At 53.3% G+C, this 22,667-nt stretch overlaps 1 protein-coding gene across 2 annotated transcripts in view; it reads right to left on the bottom strand.

Annotated features, from left to right (window-relative positions):
• Positions 1 to 144: 144 nt before the first annotated feature.
• NHERF2 (NHERF family PDZ scaffold protein 2) overlaps positions 145 to 22,667 on the bottom strand; it is a 31,257-nt gene continuing 8,734 nt past the window's right edge. For both annotated transcript variants that reach the window (XM_079320614.1, XM_079320613.1), the window contains exons 3-7: positions 8,935 to 9,111; positions 6,949 to 7,102; positions 4,944 to 4,987; positions 4,058 to 4,120; positions 145 to 2,677 (exon numbers count right to left, since the gene is read on the bottom strand). In XM_079320614.1, the coding sequence (XP_079176740.1) occupies positions 2,519 to 2,677; positions 4,058 to 4,120; positions 4,944 to 4,987; positions 6,949 to 7,102; positions 8,935 to 9,111 (597 nt within the window). In that variant the 3' untranslated portion in view covers positions 145 to 2,518. The remainder of the gene's footprint in view (positions 2,678 to 4,057; positions 4,121 to 4,943; positions 4,988 to 6,948; positions 7,103 to 8,934; positions 9,112 to 22,667) is intronic.

Raw genomic sequence — 22,667 nt, 5'->3', positions numbered from 1 at the left:
TTCATTGTGGAGCTTCAAAGGCCTAATTCCAGCTCCTCTTTAAAGAGGCCAGGGAGGAAGCAAAGTTTACAATGTGCTAAAGGGCTGCGATTCCGCTCTGGGCTCCCTCCCTGAGCGCTGAGGAAGGAGCAGATAAGTGCTGGGTACATGGCAAACCAAGTTTATTACTGACATTACCGTGTACATGGTGGGTTTGCAATGCTGCTGACAGCCTTAGACTTTATTGATTTTTCTTTTCCAAGTTAAATGTACAGGAACTGAATAATTACTACTGAGCTACAAGATGTCAGGAATGCAGTAATGCTTCAACCAGGAGCAGTTTCCACGGACTAAGAGATTGAAAATCTTAATCAATCTTACCAACATGGATTTGCACACCTGATTTCTTTTGATCTACATTCAAAACTACACAAGGTTTTTTAATTTTTTTTTCTTCCCCCCCTTCAACTGCAGCAGTGTTGGTTGAGAAATGGGGTGTTTACACCAGGTCTGTGTTCTCTGACCTCCATCAGTGTCCTGGAAATGCTCTGCCCTGTGCAGCCTGGGCACTGCCAGGCACAGGAAGCAACGTGCACACCATGGAAAAGAAGGAATCCTTCCAAACACTACCCAGAGAGAGAAGATAGTATTTTGGGCCAAAAAGAGAGCAGGTAATTCGAAGTGGGATGGGGAAGAGGTGTCTTTGTTAATGGCAGAGCCCCAAGGGCAGGCAGCCTCTCCACATCCCCCCTCGCTCCAAACACCTGCACCAATTCCTCTCCAAAATCATTATTTTCAACCTGTTCAGCCCACCAACAATCCTAAAAGATAACTTTCCTAAAGAGAACTCATCTCCACACCCCTGAGGCTCTCCACACTCTCCTGCCAGCAGCATAAGGCCACGGGCAGCAGCTTCTCCCCAGGGAAGCCAAACACCCTGTGCTGAGCCCCAGCCTGCTGCTGAGGAGAGCAGAGAATGTGATAAGGCACCTTTTAGCTCCAGAATTTGGAAATTCCTTAGGAAATCCGTGCAGAGCCATTCCCACATCCCAAGCACACTGACCACCCAAGGGTTTTATCCCAGGAGGGCTGGAGTGAGGCAGGGCACAGCCACAGCTCTGTGTTTACACCTCATCCACGGCCAGCTGAGCGCTGCCCTTTGCCTTTTCAGCTGGGAAAAGTGGCTTTGTATTCCCAGCCCCTTCCCACAGCGGGGCTGGGATTGCTGCTGGAGCCTGGCAGGGAGTGGGACAGCCCCAGCCCTGCCCTGGGAACTCAGCTCTGCTGCTCAGCTGAGCCACCCTCACTCACACAGCCAAAGGCAGCAAGAAAGAGCTTAAATGGACTTAATCTGTAACGCTTTAAAGATACACTGAATGCTGAGAGTGGGGCTTTGGAGGAGGCCACGGGAAGCCAAAGGTGCTGCTCCATCACAGCAGTGCCTGCTCCATCTCCAGCCCCTTTTTAGGATGCTCTTCCAACGGTGACACTCCCAGGCTGGGGACACCAAACCCCAGGGCAGGTGGCACCTGGACCAGCCCCACTCCCCAGCACTGAGCCTCAGTCCCAGCTGCATCCCTGTGCTCCCTCCTGGAAGCAGATGTTGGGTCATCCTCGCTGCCAGGTCTGGCCAAAGGGTTTTTGTAGCATCTCGTGGTTCTCCTCTTCGTGCTCCGTGGGGCAGGGCTGGCCCTGCTCCCTCCTTCCCCTGCCACATCCAACGCTGCAGGTGGGGAGAGCTGTGCCCTTTGCGTTTGGGCTTTGCTTTTAAACCCCACCCTCTCCCCTCTGCAGAGCTGTTTGGGGTGAAAAATGAGCTTTTACTGCCCGGGGCAGTAGCTGCTGATGCGGGGGGAGGTTCCTAAATAACTGGAAACACATGGAACTTCATTACAAAAAAAAAAAAAAAAAAAGCAACAACAAAAACCAACAAAACAAACGTTTTTGCTTCAATAGCAAAGCCAACAAACAATTTCCAGCCACAGTCCATTTTCCCATGGTGGGAGCAGCTAATGCTGGGTGTGGGGAGCTGGGGAGGGGGTCCCTGGCACCCCCACCACGAGCCATGAGATGTTTCCACAGGGGCACAGAGCATCCCACGGGGCTCAGTCTGGGACACCCACAAAGCCAAAACACCCCACATAAAAATTTAAAAAAAAAAAAAAAAAAAAAAAAAGATGTAACAGATGCCTAAATGATGCAAGTAAGAAACAAGAGTTAAAATTCTTCCAGTCCTTTCTCATAGGAACAGGGGGACGGTGGGCAGCCAGAGCCAGGCTCAAGAGCAAGCAAGAAAAAAGAGCTTTGGTCACATTTGTCTTATGAGAATCGCTGGTGAGTAACAATAATAATAATAATAATAACAATAATAACAATAATAATAAAAAATAAAAATAAAAAGGACTTTAAAATACGCCTTGTAAAAGCAACCAATGAAGAGCAGAGCACAAAGCATCTCCCGTGGACACCGGGACGGGGCGTAGGCACCTCGGGGAGATCCGGGCTGGGCGGGACGGGAGGGGAGCGGCTCCAGCGGGGCTCAGAAATTGCTGAAAATCTCCCGTTTCTTGTTCCAGTCCATCTGCGGCGCTCGCTTCTTCACACGCTTGGCCCTCACCTTCTCCTTGGCCTCGGCAGCTGTGGGGCTCAGGCTCAGCCCGCTCTCCTCAAACGGGTCCCTCTTGTCCGGGTCTCCGTCCTGCGCGGCAGGGACAGACACAGACTGTCAGCGCTGCTGCAGGGCACTGCCACCCCCCTCCCGCCGCTCTCAGCCTGGAAAACCCTCCGGGATGGCTGGGAAACAGCGGGTGTGGCAGCAAGGACTCACAGATACGAATGTGTGACAGATCTTTGAATACAGAGTTTGAAGAAGGTATAGGAATGAAAGCGAGTTTTGATGCAGAAGAATTGCTGAGAGACTTTTACTGGGTAGCCAAGAAGGCAAAGAGCAGTGAGCTGGAAGGGGCTTTTATGACTTAGAGCAAAGGATAAATCCATCTCAAATAAAAGATGTTTTTACCAAGCAAAAAAATTTTCACAGACAAATATGCCATGTTGCAAGTAGAGAAAAGATGTCAGAATTTTCCACTGCTAGGAAACTGAAAACCCACTTCTAGTTTAAACTGTGACATACTAACTTTTTGTGATTGGAAAATAGTAACATGAATATGGTAATGATAGTAGTTAGGATAGGCTATAGGTAATAGTGAAGGTGTTGATGGGTTGCAATGTAATAAGATGCACAGCAGAGAAAGGAATATAATGCTTTGTGCCATGAATAGAACAGAGCTTCAGCACACACAGAATGCCTACAGCAGCTCTAGGCTCACCCACGACCCACAACTGCTGTAACTTGGTGCTGTCACATTCCCATCCCAAATGCCCTGGGGCAGGGGACAGCACAGCAGAGACCCCACAGAGCACCTGCTCCATGTATAGCAGAACCTTGTGCCAAAGGTAAATTGTTGAGCACTCTGAAAATCCCCTACTTCTTAATACAAATCCTCACCTCTTATTTTTAAAAGAGGAAACAACCTGATAAGTCATTCATGCCTGAGAATGCCAATCTATGCCTTGTGTTGACTTTTGGTTGCCACTTCACCTTGCCCAACAAGTTTTGTCCCTTTCCAGAGTTGAGCCACACCACAGAAACCCCCTTCAGCCCAGCCTGTAACCAGAAACAACTCCTCCCTCCTTTAAACTCTGTAATAAATTCACTGTGCTCCAAACTAAAAAGAAAATTGGCTTTTTAAAAAGTTTAGCTTGCCCTGGTGCTGCAAGCTGCACTTGAGCCTCACAGTTCTGCTCCTCATGGATCCCCAGCCTTGCTGTACCTCATCAGTGTAATCACACCTCAGATCCCAAATCCTGCAGACATCCCTTCACCTCCCAAATTATCCAAGCAGGAATCACTGCCCTAAAAGGGGCCAGTGAACACCCACAGTGCAAGGGATGAGAGAAAAGCCTGGATTTTGGTTGCTGAGTGGGGACAAATTAACCCAAGCCTGGGAGATAAATTGAAAACTCATCAATGCACAGCCCTGTGTAAAAGGGGACAGGGAGTGTTTGGGGTTTTTACCTCAGATTCCTTCCCAGGACTCTGCAGGTCGCTGTGAGATGAAGATGTGGATCCTCCATTCAGCTGGAGAAAAGGAAAATGTCAGTGTGGTTTGTGCCAGACAGAGTTAAACACAATAAATGCCCAGGTACAGCAATGCTGGGCTGCTCCAGGGCTGGAATGGAGCCTGGGGCTGATGGTCCTGCACACACAGGAGCTCCCTGGGACTCCCAGCAGAACTGGGACACTGCCACCTCCTCCTCTCTCCCTGGGATTAAATGAGGCTGAAATTGGCCTTGTTCAACCTCTAAATTAAAGCTCTAGTGGGGAGTAATTAAAACAGGCAGCAGAAGTAAAGCTGAGCTAAATGAGCCTTGGGGATTTGAGCATCCAGGCTCACCTGGCACAGGTGGGAGCCAGGGAAGGACCCTGACCCCTCCTGCTCACTCCAACACATCCCCCCAGGCTGTTGCTCTGGGCTATTGATGCCTTGGGTTTTACCCTTTATATTTCTCGGAATCTCTGCTGCTTAGTGTGTAACTCTGAAATTTCATGTTAGGTGTTAGTAAGTTCTCTTCACAATTCCTTTCTAGCTAGAGAATCAAGGACAATTAGTACCCAAAAAGCAAAAACAGCAGCCAGGGAAAGGGGGCAAGCCAGGGGGCTGATCCTGATAGCCTGGGGCTGTGCTTGGATAATTGACCCCAAGATGTAGATGAACCAAAACTGAAAAAAGTGTAAAACTCATGACTGGGATCCATCCTGGATTTGATTTGGGTGTAGCCCCAGCTGGGCTCTTGCACTGGCCAAGGTGAATCCTTTCAATAAATTCCTATTTTATCCCTTTTTCTCTGCTCCAGCTCAGCTTTCCAGGCATCTCTGTCACCAGGGGCAGGTGAGGACTCACCTGAGTCTGTGCAGATCCATTTGTCATGGGCTGGGGCACCACACCTGGACAGAATAAAGCCAGAGAACACACAGTGAGAGCCCTCAGCTGGGATTGCTGCCCCAGCTCCCTGCAGAGCATCCCCAGCACCAGCACCTGCCCACCCCACCAGCCCATCCTGTCCCTTCAGCCTCTCCCTGTGCCCTTCTAGAACCATATCCTTGCCAAATCCCCCAAATTCACTCCATTTCACCCTTTTGATCAGAGGAAAACACTTGCCAGGAAAAGAACCAAGTAATCTTCTACAGGTACTACCTGCAGCACACTCCTTTTTTTTTTTTTTTTTTTTTTTTTTTGACCATTAGTTTGTTTTCAGAAGTTCTTTAATCAAAAATCTTAAAAGTCAACTCAAAAATCTTATCAAGGTGTTGTCACAACAGTGTCTGGCACAGAACCCTCTCTCCAGGCGCTCTGGAATTTTTTTTTTTTTTTTGCTCACTTCCAATGATTAACAATAGCCCACACAATGGCAAATTTTATGCATTTAAGCTGCCAGTCACCATGATCAAGTCATTGCCCCAGGCATTACCATGTCTCACTGCCCCAGACTAACAGATGTGTTAATTGGGACAGGATTAATAACTGAATTATGTCAAGCATGGATGCATTCCCTAGGGACTGACTGGGGGCTGCATCACTGCAGACTGCAGGGATTTCTGGGGCAAAGCAGAAAAATAAACCTGAATTGTGATTTTGAGAGTGTGCTGGTGCAAAAACCTCCATGTGACTTTGGGATCCTTAAATATTTTATAGTGAATGTTGGACTCGTGTTCAGAGTAGGATAAACTTTGAGCAATGGGCTCACACAGAAGTGATGTTTATGTCTCTGGTATCACAAACAGCTAAATTTCAAATTAAATTAAGAACAAGATGACAAGGAATAGAAAAGTGGGACTTTTCTGGACTTCAAAAACAAATTAGCCATATCTAGAAATACTTAATCTAAAAGCCACTCATTGGCTTAATAAAGGTTGATTTGCTCAGGATGAGCTGTAAGGTTTGGAAAGTGTCAGTTTGAGGTTAAAGCAGTTCTGTTACTACTATTATTATTATTATTATTATTATTATTATTATTATTATTATTATTATTATTATTATTATTATTATTATTATTATTTCCTCTTGCCCTGCAAAGAGCAGAATTTAGCAGAGCCCTCTGGCACCAAGGCAGGTGCCAGGCAGACCCAACTCCTGCTCCCTGGTGAATGTAGGGCCTGGAGCACCCAGCCACCCTCCCCAGGGCTCTGTCCCCTCCCAGAACAAGGGCTCCTTTATGGCAGTGCCAGCACAAAGCTGGCTCCTCCTCGGAGCATCTGACACCCTGTGGCTCCCCAGCATTGTCTGACCCATTTCTGGGGACAAATCTGCCCATTGAGCATCCTGGGAATCAGATAAGGAACAGCTGTGCTGGGAAACAGAGCTGCCCATTGAGCTGGGGACAGGCCAGGCTGGGAGCCTGCAGTGGGGCAGGTTGGGGAGTGGATGAGCAGCTTTCCCTGCCAGGTTTCAGCAGAAAAAAAAAAACAACAACCAAACATTTCCTGCACTGGCCATGCTGTGATCAGCCAGCGTGGAGCCCTTCCCTCGGCACAGGGACTCTCCAGGTGCCCACAGGCTCCTCCAGGGGAGCAAAGAGCCATCAGGGAATCAGAGAATCGTGGAGTGATTCTCAAAGCTCATCCAGTCCCACTTTTATCAGAACAGGCTGCTCCAAGCCCTGCTCAGCCTGGCTTTGAAGGCTCCCCCAAAAACCCCACCACGCCTCAGTGCCTCGGTGGCAGCGAGCTCCTGAGTTAATTATTCACTGTGTGAAAGCAACCCAGTGTTTTTTTGGCTGGGTGAGGGTGTATTCTCACTGTTTATAAATAGCTGGGTGGTGCTCAGGAAACTACTGAGGGATGAGACAGGAGGGAAATGTGACTCTGAGATCCCACCCGTGAGTCACCCTGGCACGGGAAGGTCTCACCTTTGCTGTGCTCCTCCGTGGGGGTCACCCCCAGCTTCTTGAAGTACTCGTCTGTCTCGGGGTCCACCACCAGCAGCCTGGCCTCGCTGTCCCTGGATTTGATGTGGGACACCACCTCCGAGTGCCGCAGCCCCTCCACGTTTATCCCGTTCACCTGCAGAGCCACGGGTCACAACCCCGGTCCTGCCTCCCACACCCCTCCCTAAAGGCAAGGATTTCCCTTTTTTATTCCTGTTGGAATGATAGGAAGGCTACAGGATTTTTCCTTCCCCATCTCCAGCCAGCCATAGGCTCCTAAATCCTCCCACCTGTCTGCATCCCAAACACATCCATAGGGAAGCACAGACCTCACCAAAACCCTGCCTGCCCTCTGTGGTGCTGTCCAACCCAGCTTTGCCCTTGGATGTGCCCAGGAATCCCACAGTGGGCACAGGCAGTGGGGCTGACTGGATCCAGTGCCACCCTTCATCCCTCTGGGATGGAAAAATGTGGATTTTGGTGCCCTGATGGGCGAGTCCCTGTGCTGGTGCATGGATTCATCTCTCCCTCCCCTGCCTGGGAGCCAGGACCTACAGGGAATGTGATCCTGCTCCCGATTGTTCCCTGCAGAGAGGGGACAATGGTGACTCAGGACATTGTTGGGTGGGAATGAATCACCCTTTGTCCCTCCAGAATGACCCCACAGCCTGGGCACGACCCAGTGCTCGTCCTCATCCGAAGGGACACGGACACTGCAGAGCCTGAGCCCCAAATTCTGGGATCCCTGCAGGGAACCAGGCTCCCCCTGCTCCTCAGGGCACAGCTGGCATGAAAAGAAACCCCTTGCAGGCTCTGCCCCTCATTCCAGGTGCTGCCAGCTCACAGCCCTGCTCCATCCCTGTCCTGCCACCCCAGCTCACCCCAATCCATGCCCAGGGCTCACCCCTGGCTGAGCCCAGTGCTGCTCTCCCCCCACTATGGCACAGGGCTGGGGGGCATCAAATATTTATCCCAGCCCCAAAGAGCAGGCAGGGAGGGGATCAGGTTTCTGAGCTCACCAGCTCACCCCAAGCTGCTTTGTGTGTGCCAGGCCCTGGGCCAAGCCCATAAATAAATAACACGACCCTGGATGTGACACCAGGCAGCCACTGCCACCCGTGCCCCGGCCCCACGCTGCTCCCAGCATTAAACTTTCAGCTGCTGGGAAGAGGCAGCAGCTCCCACTGCCTGGGGAATAATTATTTATAGGCCTGGAAAGCAGAAGAGTGCTCTGCTCTCAGGGTTTTCCCAGCTCACACTCTTCCAGGGCTGCAAATCCCATTCCTATTCTGGGCCACACTCGGTCCCCATGGGGTGGTTTTGGGGTTCAGCCTCCTAGGACACAGCCCAAGCAGGGGATTTCCATGTGCTCCCACAGAGAAAGGGGTGATGGCTGCTGGGTCAGCCCTTGCTTGTCCCTTCTCCAGGAAAAACACAACACACAAAGAGAGGGCAATTCCCAGCCTCATCCAAAGTTTTTGGCCCCATCTTGGACAAAAAGTGCACCTGGTAACCAGCAAGATGCTTCCAAGAACACTTTTCCCCCAATCTTTTGTAAGAGGCTCTACAAAGCCTCTTCCCTTGTTTTTCCAAGCATTCCCTGGCAGGGAAAATCAGCACCAACCTGGCTTTACGCCCACAGTCACCTGCCCAAGCCTCCTGGTGCCAGCACAGCACCCTGGGGACACAGCTCAGTGCTGGGGGAATGGCTGCACTCAGTCTTGGAGGGCTGGAAAATCCCAAATTTCCATCCTGTAACTCTACCCAGAGCTCACAAACACCCAAACAGCAGGAGAGGAAACAGCGCAAAGCCGGACTGGGGGTTGGAGCAACACGGGGGGGATCAGATGGGACAGGCCATGGGGTGGGGGCTGTGCAGGCTGCCCAGTGCCAGCCCTGCTGCTGGGCCCCCTTTACCCCCTGGCCCCCTTTACCCCCTGGCCCCCTTTACCCCCTGGCCCCCTTTACCTCCACCAGGCGGTCCTGGGGCCGCAGCCCCGCCCGCGCCGCCGGCGAGTCGGGATCCACCGAGCGGATGAACTGCCCCGGCCGAGACTTCTCACTGTGCAGGTTGAAGCCGTAGCCACTGGGGCCTTTCTTCAGGTGGCACAGACGTGGGCACAGCTCCTTCTGCCCGTTCACATCCTGATTCGTGGAGGAGAGGGTGGGGGAGACAAGGTAGGGGTTAATTTACGGCTTTGGGGTGGCTCTCAGGCAGATGAGACCATAAATAAAGTGCTGTGTCTGCCCCCCTGCCCTCGGTGTGGGGACAGGTTAACAAATGGATTTCCTCTCATTGAGTCTATTTTCGAAACCCAATTGTCCAAAACCACTCCAGAAAAATGAAAACAAAACAAAAAAAATGCATTTCCTTCAGCAGGAGTGGCTCAGATGAATCCACCCATAGGCTGGGACCTCTGCCCCCCAGCAGCAGCTGAGCCCCAGCCCCAGGCAGGGAGGAACCAAAGCCCAGTTTTGCTTTGCCCAGGCTCACCCAGACCTGGGATTAACCTCAGTCAGGTATTTCAGGCAGTGCCACACCCCTGATCTCAGTGACACCAGCATCACCCACTGCCATCCCCTCCCAGCCAGGAGGTACCAGGATGATGAATCCCAACATCCAAGAGCTCCCTGCAGCTCAGGAAGGCTGAGCTTGGCAGGATGAGCAGCACAGGGGCACCTGAGGAGTTTAGTGCTTCTCCTCCTGCCATGGAAGTGCTTTATGGCTCCTTGGGGGCAGCCAGGGAGCAACAAATTCTGGTTTTCTCCAGCTCCCATTAATTCCCTCGGATGCTGCTCCCACCAGCTTGTGGCCCATCCCTGCAAAAGGCACCTCAGAGATTCAGGGTGTTCATTTCCACCCATGGTTTAAGGAAAACATCTCCCCTGGATGAGTTTCCACCTTCCCTCAGCAGGCTCCCTGCCTGCCCACAGACTGGATTTGTCTGGGATCACATTCACAGGGAAACCTCTTACGGCCTTGGCCTCCAAATTAAAAATCCAGGCAGCAATTTCCTCCTCCTCCTTCCTCTTTTGGCCAAAAGGCACTGTGAAACACCAAACCTCCCAACCCCTTCACCCCCTCAAGGAGGGGTTTTACAGAGAACAAAGTGGGGGCTCACAGAGTGATCACTACCAGGGATCCCCTTGCTGGGGGATGGAATTTGCACAGAATTCCAGATGGGGTGGAAGGGACCTTAAAGATCACCTAGTTCCAGTCCAGGGACATCTCCCACTGTTCCAGGCTGCTCCAAGCCCCATCCAGCCTGGCCTGGGACACTTCCAGGGATCCAGGGGCAGCCACAGCTGCTCTGGGCAATTTTGGCTGTGGCTGCAATGCCCAGGGGGACAGAGGTGGTCAGGGTTCAGCACCAGCCTGACCAGCTCAATCCCAGCATCCAGGAAGAAACAGGGATGCAAAATGACCAACCTTTGCACACAGAATGGTTCAGGTGGGAAAGAACCACTGAAGGTCATCTAAATCCAATCTCCCTGTTCAAGCAGAATTCCCCAGAGCCCATCACTCAGGATTGTGTCTTTCCTCTGGCACAGGAGGAAAAATTCCAACTAAATTCCTCAAATGCTACTCACACACAAAGGTCACCACCAGCAGTGCCCATCACAGGCATCAGAGCACACTCAGAACTGCTGCAAACTGCTCCTGAATTTTAGAGATTTCCTCAGCAAATGAGTTTTTTATTAAAAACCAGCTCGTGCTGTTGGCATCTCAATCCCAGATGGGTTCTTAAAGGGGAAAAATTATCAGTGAACAACCCAAACCAGGATGGGGCTCCCAAACCCCTCCTGGACCTGCTGCACACCCCAGGGCAGCCCTGCACCCCCATCCTCTCCCTCTGCACATTGAACCCTGCTGCACTTTTCCCATGGCCCCAGAACAGGCAGTTCACCCTATCTGCAAACATTTCCAGCCTGCCTCAAAGTTCTCCAAAAACTGGAGAAAACAGGAAATGATTCAAGCAGCCCAAAAGGGTCGGGCTGGTGTGACCTTAGAGGACACACAGGGCTCTGTGTGGCAGGACAAGGGGAACGTGTCTGGGGTCACCAAAGTGGATCTGGGATCACCAAAACCCATCTGGGATCACCTGCTGGGGTTTATTTTTAAAACCATTTTCCCCCTGCTCCATTTGTACAGGGTCAGAGCTCCTATAGCAGTGTGAAAGCAGAGAAATCACTGAGAATTGCCCCAAAAGAATCTGTGCTGGAGGTTCTATCCCAGCATGGGGATCCCCTGGGCACAGCCTGGCAGGGTGAGTCCCTCCTCCTCCAGGGCATCCCCTGGGATCAGCAGTGAAATCAAATTACTCACTAAATAAACCACACAGGGAAAAGCTTTGCTGCAGGATCCCTTTGGCTGGCAGGGTGCTGCCCTGTGCCATGTCCTACGTGGGCTTGTGCTGCTTTCACTGCAGAATCTTGAATTTAAAGCCCTTAACTGGAATGAATTCAAGACATTTATTCTTAAATACATACACATAAAAAAATAATCCCAATTCAGCATCTGTTGTGGGCAGAAATCCACGGGGAAAACTGCTTATCCTCCAGCAGAGATGATCCAGGGCTTTTGCTGGGCTCTTAAACCTCCCAGCTAACACAATCCTTGGCTGCTGGAAAAAACAGGTTTTGGAGCTGAGCTCTGCAAAGCCCCTGCCTGGGATTAAGCAGAGCTCACACGCCCCAAGGCACGGAGCCGCTGCCTCTCCTGCCAGCTCCGCTCTCGCTTTTCTTTTTGACCCGTGCCAGCATTTCCCTGCCTGTGCTCTGGGAAGATATTTCCTGAGCTCCCGGGGGAAGGTGGCCTTTGTGCAAGGCCAGCTCCGTGGAACAGCAGCAGGGTTTATCTGGCTGCCCAGGGAGCAGCAGGGCTCCGGAGGAGGCAGCGCCCAGCGCCGAGAGCCGCTCTGCATTGACTTACATTCACACCGATGCTGCAAAGCAACAAAATTCAACTCCCTTCTTTTCATCTTTGAAAGCCAGAAATTGCCCACACACACTAAAAAAAATTTGCAAAATGAGGCTTTTTTTTTTTTTTCTCTCTCCAGGAATCCAGGCTCTTTCAGCAGCAGCTGATTTTATGAGCAGGGTGCACTCCATCCCTGGCTGTGCCATCCCCAGGAATGCCTGTGCAGGTAAATGCTGCCTGGATGATGAACTGCACTCCCAGCCCATCCCTGGAGCTGCAGCTTGGGGCAGACCAGCAGCATTTCACCAGAACAAAGGTTTCGGAAGCGCTGCTCAAGCTGCTCCATTTCAAAATGCACAAACAAGACATTAAATAACAATGAAATGCTTTCAGTAGAATTTAAAAAAAAAAGCAAAACTGATTGGGTGTTGCCAGCTCTCACAATCTCATGGCAACTCTTCACAGCATTTGATTTCTTATTTCCCTTACAGTTTCCAGTGCTGCTGATGGGAACTGGGGTCCCTCAGGGACACCCCTTGGCACGTGGGGGTCACCTGGGGCCTGGGGACATCCTGGGGTCTTCCAGAGACAAGCCCCAGCTCTCTGGGGCTCCCCAGAGATGCCCCTTGGCCCATGGGCTGCCCCAGGACTGGACCCTGCAGTGAGCAGGACCCTTCCCATGTCTCACACCTGGGGCTGCTGTCACCAATGTCACCAGCTCTGATTAATGAGGGGTTTCCAACATTAATTAGCACGTGGCATGCTCCAGGGAAGCAGAATCCACTCCCAGAAGCACCAAAAGGAACCAAAGTCCCCTCCTGGGTTTTGAGGGGAGCTCTGTTGTCCACCTGCCCCTACAGAAAGCTCAACACCACGAGCCAGAGCCCTTCCTGCTGACCCCGAGGCACAGCCCAGGACAGGGATGTCCCCTGCTCCCCACCACTGTCCCAAAGCACAGACTCACAAAACCAACCTGCACCTTCACACCACCCCCAGCCCGACCCTGAGGATAAAAAGGACATTTCAAACCCAAAAAGCTGCAGGAACATCCACACTCTCTCCACACCCAGGATGCCACATTGAAGCCCAGGTCCCAGGATTGTCTCCAGCCCCTCTGTCCCACAAACTCATGCCCACAATGGGCTAAAACACCTTGAGAGACATAGTTTAGGGTTTTATTCCAGGAATAAAACACCAGAGCCAGCATGGACATGGGGTTCTCCAGGGGAGGAGGAGGAGGGAGAGGAGAGCAGACACACACAGAGCTACTCTAGAGGCTGAGGTCAGGTTGGTACCATCTGCCCTGGGATCCTGCTGGGTCCTGCAGTGCCTTGGCCACGATGTCACCGAGCCCTCAGCACGGGGGTCACCCCAAACCTGTCCCCAGGCTGGGGGGACACTCTCAGCCAAGTGGGAAGGGCAGGAGCTCCAGCCCAGAGTGGGGATCTGCTGGAACTCCACCAAGCTCATCTCCTGGGTGTGCTGCTTGTAATCACAGGGATCAGGGTGATTATGACCCTAATCAGCTCAGCCCTGCCTGGGACCACCTCACCCTGCTCCAGGCACCAGCCTGTGCCCCCGTGCCCATCCCAGCTTTGCAAACAGGCTCCAGTCACCTCTGCTGGGAATGCAGCACCTGGATGCACTCCAGGCTCTGGATCACCCAGGACAGGTCAAACCTTTCCATCCCTGCTTGGCAGGGCTGGACAAAACCCAGGCAGGAGCATTCCTGCCTAATTTACATTGTTAACAGCCTTTAAGTCAGCTGTTATGGTGTTTCCTCTCTTTTTCCATGTGCTTACAGTCAGAAAATTGTTCCTTTGCTCCCTCCAAAACAAACCTCAGCAGCAGAACCCACCTGGGCTGGGGGACACCAGGTTCCTGTGCTGCCCTGGGGACACCTTGGGACATGGAGATGTCCTGAGGGGACAGAGAACAGTGCTCAGAGCCTTGGTGTCCATCCCCCATCCCCTGCAGTTTGGATTCTGCCGTGCAGGCACAGAGGGATGCAGGGCAGGGGATGCACAGTCACCTTCAGGGGTTGTGCAGCAGAAATGCAGGATCCTGACCCAAATCCAACCCCCAGCAGGCAGAGGAGTGAGGGGCAACACTGGGAGCCTGGGGAGAGCTGAGGAGGGGCAGCAAGTGATGCAGGAAAGGGGCCCAGGGACCACTGCAGCAGCAGAACAAGGGGCCCATTTACACCCCCTGCCAGGGCACCTCCCTTGGCAGTACTAGTTATACTGGGAGCTGAGCCCAGCCTCGGGCAAGCTTTAATTGCCACTATTATTACCAGAGTAGTGCTGGAAGCTCCAAGGCTGCTGCCTGTGCCCGGATTTAGGGATGCACTTAACTTTAAGCAGATATTTGTCACCAGGCTGGGAAGGGGAGGGGTGAAACCTCACTGTTTTCCACACTACAAAGATGAGGAAAGCTGGGAGAAGCAGGAGTCCTTCCCTGTGGCTGCCAGCAATGCCCACAGCCCTGCCTGCCATGAGAACCAGGAGGTTTTGGGATGGTGCCATGGCTGGAGCAGAATCCTGCCTCCATTCCCTGCTGTGCCAGGGATCTTCCTCCTGCTCCAGCAGGGCTGTGCTCCCTTCCCCTTCCCCCAGGAATGACTCTATTTTCCCATTAAAGCAGCACCAGAATGGGGGCCATTGTAGCCCTTCATCCCCCAGGGCCAGGGGACCTCGGTGACACTTGGAGGAGGGGACAGCAAGTGCCAAAGGAGCTCAAAACCTGCTCAGAGAGTGCGGCTGAGAGGGCACAGCAGCTCTCCCCACATCCCCAGGGCTGGGAGAGCAGAGCAGGGATGCTCCTGGGACATCCCAAGCCCTGGCTGGTTCTCAGCTCCATGCTGGGATGCTGCAGCCCCCTGCACCCTGCTGGGGAGGGCTCAGGGATCATTCCCTCCCTCCTCCCTCCCTCCCACACACATCTCCCCAGCTCCATCCCCCTGGCTGGAGTCAGCCAGCGCCGAGCAGGCTCAAACTCCAGATGTTGGTGAAATGCTATAAATAACAGAGGGGGAGGGGAGACAGGGCTGGTGGGACGCCAGGCTCACCAAACACAAGCAGATGTTCCTCCCCTTCCCCACAGGCCCAGAGATGGGGCTGGGCTGGGAGGTGGCAGCTCCAGCATCCAGAGACCCCCCCAGGCAGAGATTTTCCACCAGCCAGGAATAAATCCTTGGGCAGGACCAGCAAACAACCTGCTTCCATTTTCATGCAGCCACGACTCTAATTATGTGCCTGAGGAGGGGTTTCAGCTCCAACACGAATGGTCAAATGATGAAAACCTCACATCCAACACAGACCTGACAGTCAGTTCACTCAGTGAACTCTTGTTCCCAACTTCTCCCACCTTCACATCTCAGCAGGACAAAGTTTCAGATGCTCCCAGGGACTGCAGTTCCTATGCTCATCTTGACCCCAGAGAAAAGGATGAGCTCAAATGTGGCTGAGCTGCCACCAAAGAGCTTTTGGCAGAGCCTGTGATCACCCCAAAATCAGCAGAGTCACCTTCAGCATCCCCAGGAGGTGCTGCAGGCTCCAGATGGTGACAAACTGTCACAGCCCTCTGTCACCACCAGACCCCTCATCTGCCTGCCCCCAGCAGAAGCTGTAGCTTATTTAAGTCCCTTGCATTCTTCAAATTACTCCAATCATTTAAATTGCTCAAGGTAGGTTTGAGTGATATAAATAAACAGGTATTTATTTTAAGGGTAGCAGACACTGAGGTTTGTGCTGTTCCCCCAGCATCCTCCTGCCAGCCTGGGGGCTGCTCCAGCACACACCCAGTGCCCTTTGGGTGCATCCCTGCCTCCCTCGGGATGCATCCCAGTGCATTCTCTGCCAGCAGGCAGCACAAAGGCAGCAGCTGAGGATGGCAGGGACAGATTCCAGTTAGCAATGGAACACATCCAGCCACGGCCAAGCTGCAGCTGAGAGGGTAATTTGGATATTGCTGGGGTTTTTCTGATGATGATCTCTGCGAGGAGGAGGAAGAGGAGGATCATGGAAAACCCAGACTCACAGCATAGGTCCTTCCAGCCCAAGGGGGGAAGGATGATCAGGAAGGATGCCACAGTGGGCATCCTCAGCAGGGTCCTGCTGGCCCCAGGGACACTTGCTCTGAGCCCTGCAGCCCTTCTGGTCACAGCTGAGGGGACAGTGGCTGCCAGGGTGGTGCAAAAATAATCACAACAGATTAATGAGCCCCTTCAATGTCCCATGTCACCACAGCAGCAGCAAGGAGAGTTTTGCACCTTCCCTGTGCCCTGCACCAAGCTCACCCCCAATTCTGCTCCTTGCCAGAGGTGCAGAGCTGTGCCAGCACCCAGCCAGAGGGTTGTTATCCCAAGAAAGTGCCAGGCAGGAGAAAACAAGAGCAGGAAGGATGTGGAGGGTGGGGAGGCGCAGCCGGCGGTGACAGCAGTGCCAGGCTGTGGGATGGCACCACTCCCACCCTGGCACTGGGAACAGCAGCTCCCTCTCTGCTCCCAGCAGGGCTCACCTCCACCCAACCTCCTGCCAAAGAAATCAGAGCCTGACCTTCCCCAGGGCTGCTCTGGGGTAAGCCTGGATTTGCCCCTCTCCGACATCCCCAGTGCTGCAGCTTTGCAGAAATCCCTGAGCACAAAGGGGCCTCTCAGGACAGAGCCCTGGCCTGCTTGGCTCGTGTCCCCAGTGGGGACAAGCCCAGCGAGGTCCCTGATGGGCACATCCCGCTGTGGGGACACAGCTCTGCCCAGCCCTACAGGCTGCAGCTGATGGCATCTCCAAGGCAGCTGTCCCACCATCCCCTGGCAGCCCCAGAGCTGGGGAATTTCTCAGCCACAAGCCACGGGAAGCAGCATTTTTTCCCCTCTTTTTGAGCAGACTCAGACAGCAGAGGCACCCACGCTCTCCCCCCGGGCAGGGCTGGAGCCAGCAGCAGCAGCACAGGCTTGGCTGGGGCAGGGAGCAGCTGGGCCAGCCCAGGGAGAGAGGGAGGGAGGGTGGAGGGGAGCGAAACCGCCACGTGCACGTGTTTTCATGGAGAGAAAGGACTTTTCCAGCAGGGTCTGCCAGGGGAACTCACAGCCAGGATAGCAGAGAGCTCCCCTGCTCCACGGGGATCAGCTCCAGGATGATGTGGGGTAGCACTGTGGGTGATGGCAGGCTGGGATTTGTGCAAGGGGAAAAACTTGGAGTTTTCGTTCTGGGTGGAAACGGATCTCAGCAGATCCAGAGGGATCTGTTTCCCCCTGGGTGGGAGGGAAGAGAACACTGATCACTGAGCAGGGCTGGAGCTGCTGGAACAGGGGAAACGTCCTTCCCACGCTCAGCATGAACCCCAGGCCAGAGCAGGATGGCTCTGACAATGGGAAGAAAATTCCCCAATCCCACAACGTTCCCTTCCCTCCACAGCAGCACAGAGCTCGTGTCCCACTCTGTGACACCCCAAATCAGAGAGCTGGCACATCCCTGGCACAGAGCTGGCACCAGGGCTGGGCACTCCAGGCTCTGTCCTTCAGCCTCCCCAGCTGCTTTTGGAGGCCAAGCCTTGAGCAATCACCAAACATTCCCTGGAACTGGCCCCATTCCTTGCCTGCAGTGACCCTGGGTCATCAGCAGGAATCCAGTCCTGCAGCTTTGTGCTCACAGACTCAGCTGGCACCAGGACTGCCAGGAAAACCCCTGGAGGTGGAGGGGGCTCTGATGCACCAGGGAGCACCTCCCACCCCCAAACACCCCGGGACAGGGAGGCTTCTTGGGAAAGGAAAGGTATCATCCCAAGGGCTGAGGCTTTTCCTGCTGTTCCCATGCCAGGCTGTAGGACTGGCCCCACAGGGCCAGCACCAACTGCTCCAAGCCACCAGGAACTGCCCTGTTAACCTGATTTTTAGGGGTAGGGTGCAACCCCAGTGCCCTGCAGAAAGCCAGCTGTTAGTCAAGGCATCTCACACAGAATGGGGAAAACTGTTTTGCACCACAGACCAGCAAGGACACAAATCCTGGTCCCCTCCATGAGTCCCCACCTTAGAAGAAAAGGTCATATGTTGGGTTGTGGTTGTCCCTTCAAATTGCAATAAATCTCTAGCTTACCTTTCTCAATTTATCAATTAAATGCTTCATATACATAAATTAGGACCACTTCTAGGACCATCATTTAAACTGTAAAATTTAAAATTTAATTCAAGCCAAAATTTCCTTTGCATATATTGGAAAAAAAAATATTCTTTCTCTATAAGCTCAATTTTTAAGGCTCAAATTTAGTTTTCATATTCAATAATTGAGATTCCTTTCTATCCAGAATGAAAATTCCATGTTTTTCTTCTTGCACAAATCCCAGCCTGCCAGGACCCACCGTGCTGCCCCACATCATCCTGGAGCTGTTAATTTAATATTCCTTTGTTTTCATTTTTATCAATTCTCTCTCTTATTTCAGCAGGTCGCCTATAACCTGACCCTGTGCTGTATCATAATTTTAAGTATTTTTTACTAGTATCTAGCACTGATTTCTCACTGAAAAACTCAGAGAGGCCTCTGTTTTCAGACTCCATGGGTGCCAGGCTCAGCCTTGCAGAGCCCAGTGAAGCACATGCAGGGGGGGATGGAAGGCAGGAGCCACCCTGCTGTCCCTTTGGGGTTGGTTTTCTCCTCCTGCTCTGTCACCCAGCCCAGCTGCAGCGAGGGGTGTGCTGGACACACACAGGGGGACAGATCTGCACCCCAGCCCGGCCCCTGCCCAGGAAGGGGGAGAGAACAGGCATTGCTCTGTGAGTGCTGGGCCCAGGGAAGTTCAATAGTTTACTCCCAATATTTGTCTTGGCCGGGCAGCTCAGCCTGCTGGAGGAAATGGGGCAGGGGGAGGGCTCCAAACATCCTCTGCATTCCTTGTAACCAGAGCAAAGCGGGGCACCCGTGCACAGGGTCACCCATGGGAGCCCTTTGTGCTCAGAAATCCTGCAAGAAACATCCAGGGGTGCAATTTTCCAGAAAGCAGCAGGGGGGTGAGGGGGCCTGGGTCCATGTAAAACACTCCCTTCTCCCAAAAAACCCCCCCAGTCACAGCTTCTGCACAAAATCTGCTGATCTGGGCACAGCACCCAAAGCCTCCAGTTCTGCTGGGGTTCCCCTTGACCTCCCCCTGCCAAACTCAACCCTGCTGTCACTGCCCCCATTGCACAATGCTGGCACCAGCTCCATCCCAGCACACTGCTGAGAAACAGGGATCAAACTGGGAAACAGGGAATCAAACTGGGAAACACAAACATGGGACCAAACCCAGACCTGACACAATCAGGGCTCCTTCCACCTAGCACCAAAAACGACATTTTTAAACCAAGCTCCTTAAAAAGGGGGCCACAGATGATGCCCCTTGCCAGGGAGCTGAGCTTATCTGCAGCTGGGCAGGGCTGGGGCAGATAAGGGGCTGGGGTGGCTGTGAGGACACAGGGGAGGATCTGCTGTGATAACCCCAGAGCCAGCTGCTCCTGCTGATAAACCTGGGGTGAAGGGGGTGAAGTGCCAGTCCTGGGGCTCTGGGCATGCTGCCATCCTATGGTGAGGGGAAGACAGAGCCCTGAGAAAGAGGCAACAGCCCCAGAATGGTGCTCACAAAACCAAAATGGGACGTGGGTGCCCAGCACAAACCAGCAGCCACTCCAGGGGATTTTTATGCCCCTATTTCAGCACAAGTCAGGGTCTCTCACACCCCCATTGCTCAGTGCCCCAGTGCCAGCCCAGAGCAGGGAACTCTTCCAGGCAAAGCTGACTACTCACCCTCTTAGAACTAATTAGGGCTTGTCTTAATTAAATCCTGCTAACCACGAGCAACCCCAAGGCCAGAATTAACTGATTTACCTGGGATGGCCTCTGGCTGCTGGTCTGGCCCTGTGCTGGACACAGCTAGGCAGGAGCTGCCAGGGGTTGGGAAGAGCCCCTGGAGCCCCTGCCCAGGGAATGGCAGCTCAGCCAGGTGCCAGGGCCACGTTCCCAGGGCTGGGAGCTCAGCCTGCCAAGGCTGGAGCAGAGGGATCAGCCCTCCCTCCACCCTTTGTGCTGCTCGTGTCTTTAAGGGGATTAACCCCTGTAATTCCATGAGAGGGTTTAATCACACAACACCCCTGGGAGCAGTGGGGCTCTGGCTGGGGCTGGGGAGGCAGTGACCCCACTTGCAGTAGATGGGGGTGGAGAGGCTCTGGAATACACCTGGAATACACCTCACTGCTCCTGGCCTCACTCCTTCCTCAATTATCCCTGGGATGTTCAGTGCAGACCCTCCCAAGGGAAAGAGTCACAGCCAGGCACAGCCCAAATTGTGCAGCCTTGAGAAGAGAAGGCTCCAGGGAGAGCTCAGAGCCCCTTCAGGAGCCTAAAAGAGCTCCAGGAGAGCTGGAGAGGGGTTTTGGACAAGGGATGGAGGGACAGGACACAGGGAATGGCTTCCCACTGCCAGAGGGCAGGGATGGATGGGATTTTGGGCAGGAATTGTTCCCTAGGAGGGTGGGCAGGCCCTGGCACAGGGTGCCCAGAGCAGCTGTGGCTGCCCCTGGATCCCTGGCAGTGCCCAAGGCCAGGCTGGATGGGGCTTGGAGCAGCCTGGGATGGTGCAAGGTGTCCCTGCCATAAATTAACTGACCTGCCCCTTCCAACCCAAACCATTCCAGAATTCTTTGCCCACTGAACAGCCTCTCACACCTTCACAGCACTGGAACCTGCAGGGAATTGTCTTTCTGCCCTTCCCAGCACTCATAAAACTATTAAAATTTGGCTTTCACAGGCTCACCACTAACAAACATCCCACACCAGCTTATTGTACCTGGAAACAAACTCCTGCAAAGCTTTAGTGGGAAAAGAGAGACACTGAGCCAACAAAATCCAGCTCCACGTCTGGATATGGTCTGAATGTGCACAACAATGGAACCAAAACATTCAGGAGTCCAGACAAAACGTAATGAAATTAAATTACAATATGGATCTTGCCAGAAGGAATTATGTCAACAGCTTGAGGTTCAGTTCCTTATTTATAGAGACCTGTGGAAGCCTCTACCAATTACAAGTTTAATTTTTGCTCTCTCATATCCCAGCCTGGAATCTCCCACCACCAGTGCCTGTAAAATCTCCATATTTTGGAGTAAAGGACTGGGGACAAAACCAGCTCAGAACAGCCCTTCACTTACACCCTGAGCTCTCTTTCAGTGCTGGCTGCATCATCCCCCCTCACAGCCTTGTTCCTCCAGACTAGACAGGAGGGCAGGAATAATCAACACCAAAGTGATGCCACATTGTCAGGGCTGTGAGCACTCAAGGAATGGTGTTTTATGGGTTAAAAGGAGCTCTTCAGGAACTCTTTTGCAAGTCAGGTGTACCTGGAAGCCTTGGTCCCCTGCACTTTGCTCCAAATGTTTCCATTCCCCAGGAGCAATCCCACAACTCCAGCACCTTCCAGCCAGGTGGGAGCAGGGCTGGGATTCCCCCAGACCCACAGCACCACCCCAGGCACCAGCAGGTCCAGATCCAAGCCCTGGGGATGATTCCTCCATCCACACTGCACAGCACTGCTGGGACAGCCCTGGATAAACAGCTGGGAATGTGCAGCACAACTCACTCAAGGCTCGGGAATAAACAGAGAATCCAAAAAAAAAAAACCCAAACCAACCCCAAACCCAATATTGTTTTAAGGTTTCCTCTGCCATGTCAAGCCCACGAGGCCAAGCAGGCTGGAGCAGCTCCAAGAGATGGAGCAGAGGCACAGCAGAGGCTCTGTGCAGCTGCCAGGGCACACGCAGAAGGTTTTTAATTTATTCCAAACCATTTAATAGTTCTGCTATTGAACAGAGCCATCGACAGCTGGCTGGGAGCCCACGAGTGAGCAGGGTTTGAAGGAAAGCTGCTGGAGCCCACGGGCTAGGGAGAGCTGCACTGACAGCAGCTCCCATTTAATATCAGCTTCCCAATCGTTCCGAGGGAAAGTTTTTGATTACTCGAGGATGCAGAAGGGATCGGCACCGGCTGGACCACCCGCAGCATCCCCGGGTGTTCCGGCACCGTCAGCGCCGCGTCTGGGGTGGGAGCAGCATCCCGCCCCTTCCCAGGGAGCTGGGGGGTCCCGGGGTGACCCCAGTGTCCCCTCGGGGGACGTGTGGCTGCGGGAACAAAGGCTCTTGGCAGGGCACGGCTCCTCCCGATGCTAATCTGCCTTCTCGCCTCCCACCCGCTTTGTGTTTCACTAAAAATACCGCGGCGGAGGAAGTTCGTGCCGCGGGGTGGATGCTCTCCTCCCCGGGAGGGGCTTCCTGCGCTGCCCCGGCACGAAAATAGCCCCCAGCCCTGTCCCCAGCCTTGTCCCTCCTGTCCCATACCAAAGAGAACTCTCTTGCCATCCCAATCCCATTCCCGGCGCTCAGCGCTCGGGTTCCCTCACCCCGCACTCCCCAGGGAAATGTCTCGTTCCAGGCAGGATTTGGCTCGGATCCCTGCCAGCACCTCCTGCCAGTGCCGTGGGGATGCCCAGCACACGCTGCTCACGCCAACAGAGCCCCACAAACCCCAGTGCCAGCCCCAAACCCACACAAAACCAGCGGGGAACGGGGTGGATGCTCAAAGGACAGGCACGCGGGGTTTTGGCGTGTGGAGCCTCCTCCCAGCCCCAAACCCCAAAATCACCACGGAGCCCCGGAATGATGAGGATGGGAAGGGCTCTCCAAGTCCATCTCATTGGAACACATTGCACTTATCCCAGGCTGCTCTAAATCCATCCAACCTGGCCCTGGACCCTCCCAGGGATG

This window comes from Erithacus rubecula, assembly GCF_903797595.1.
Source record: "Erithacus rubecula genome assembly, chromosome: 17".
Taxonomy (NCBI): domain Eukaryota; kingdom Metazoa; phylum Chordata; class Aves; order Passeriformes; family Muscicapidae; genus Erithacus; species Erithacus rubecula.
This window is presented reverse-complemented; position numbering and strand designations above follow the sequence as displayed.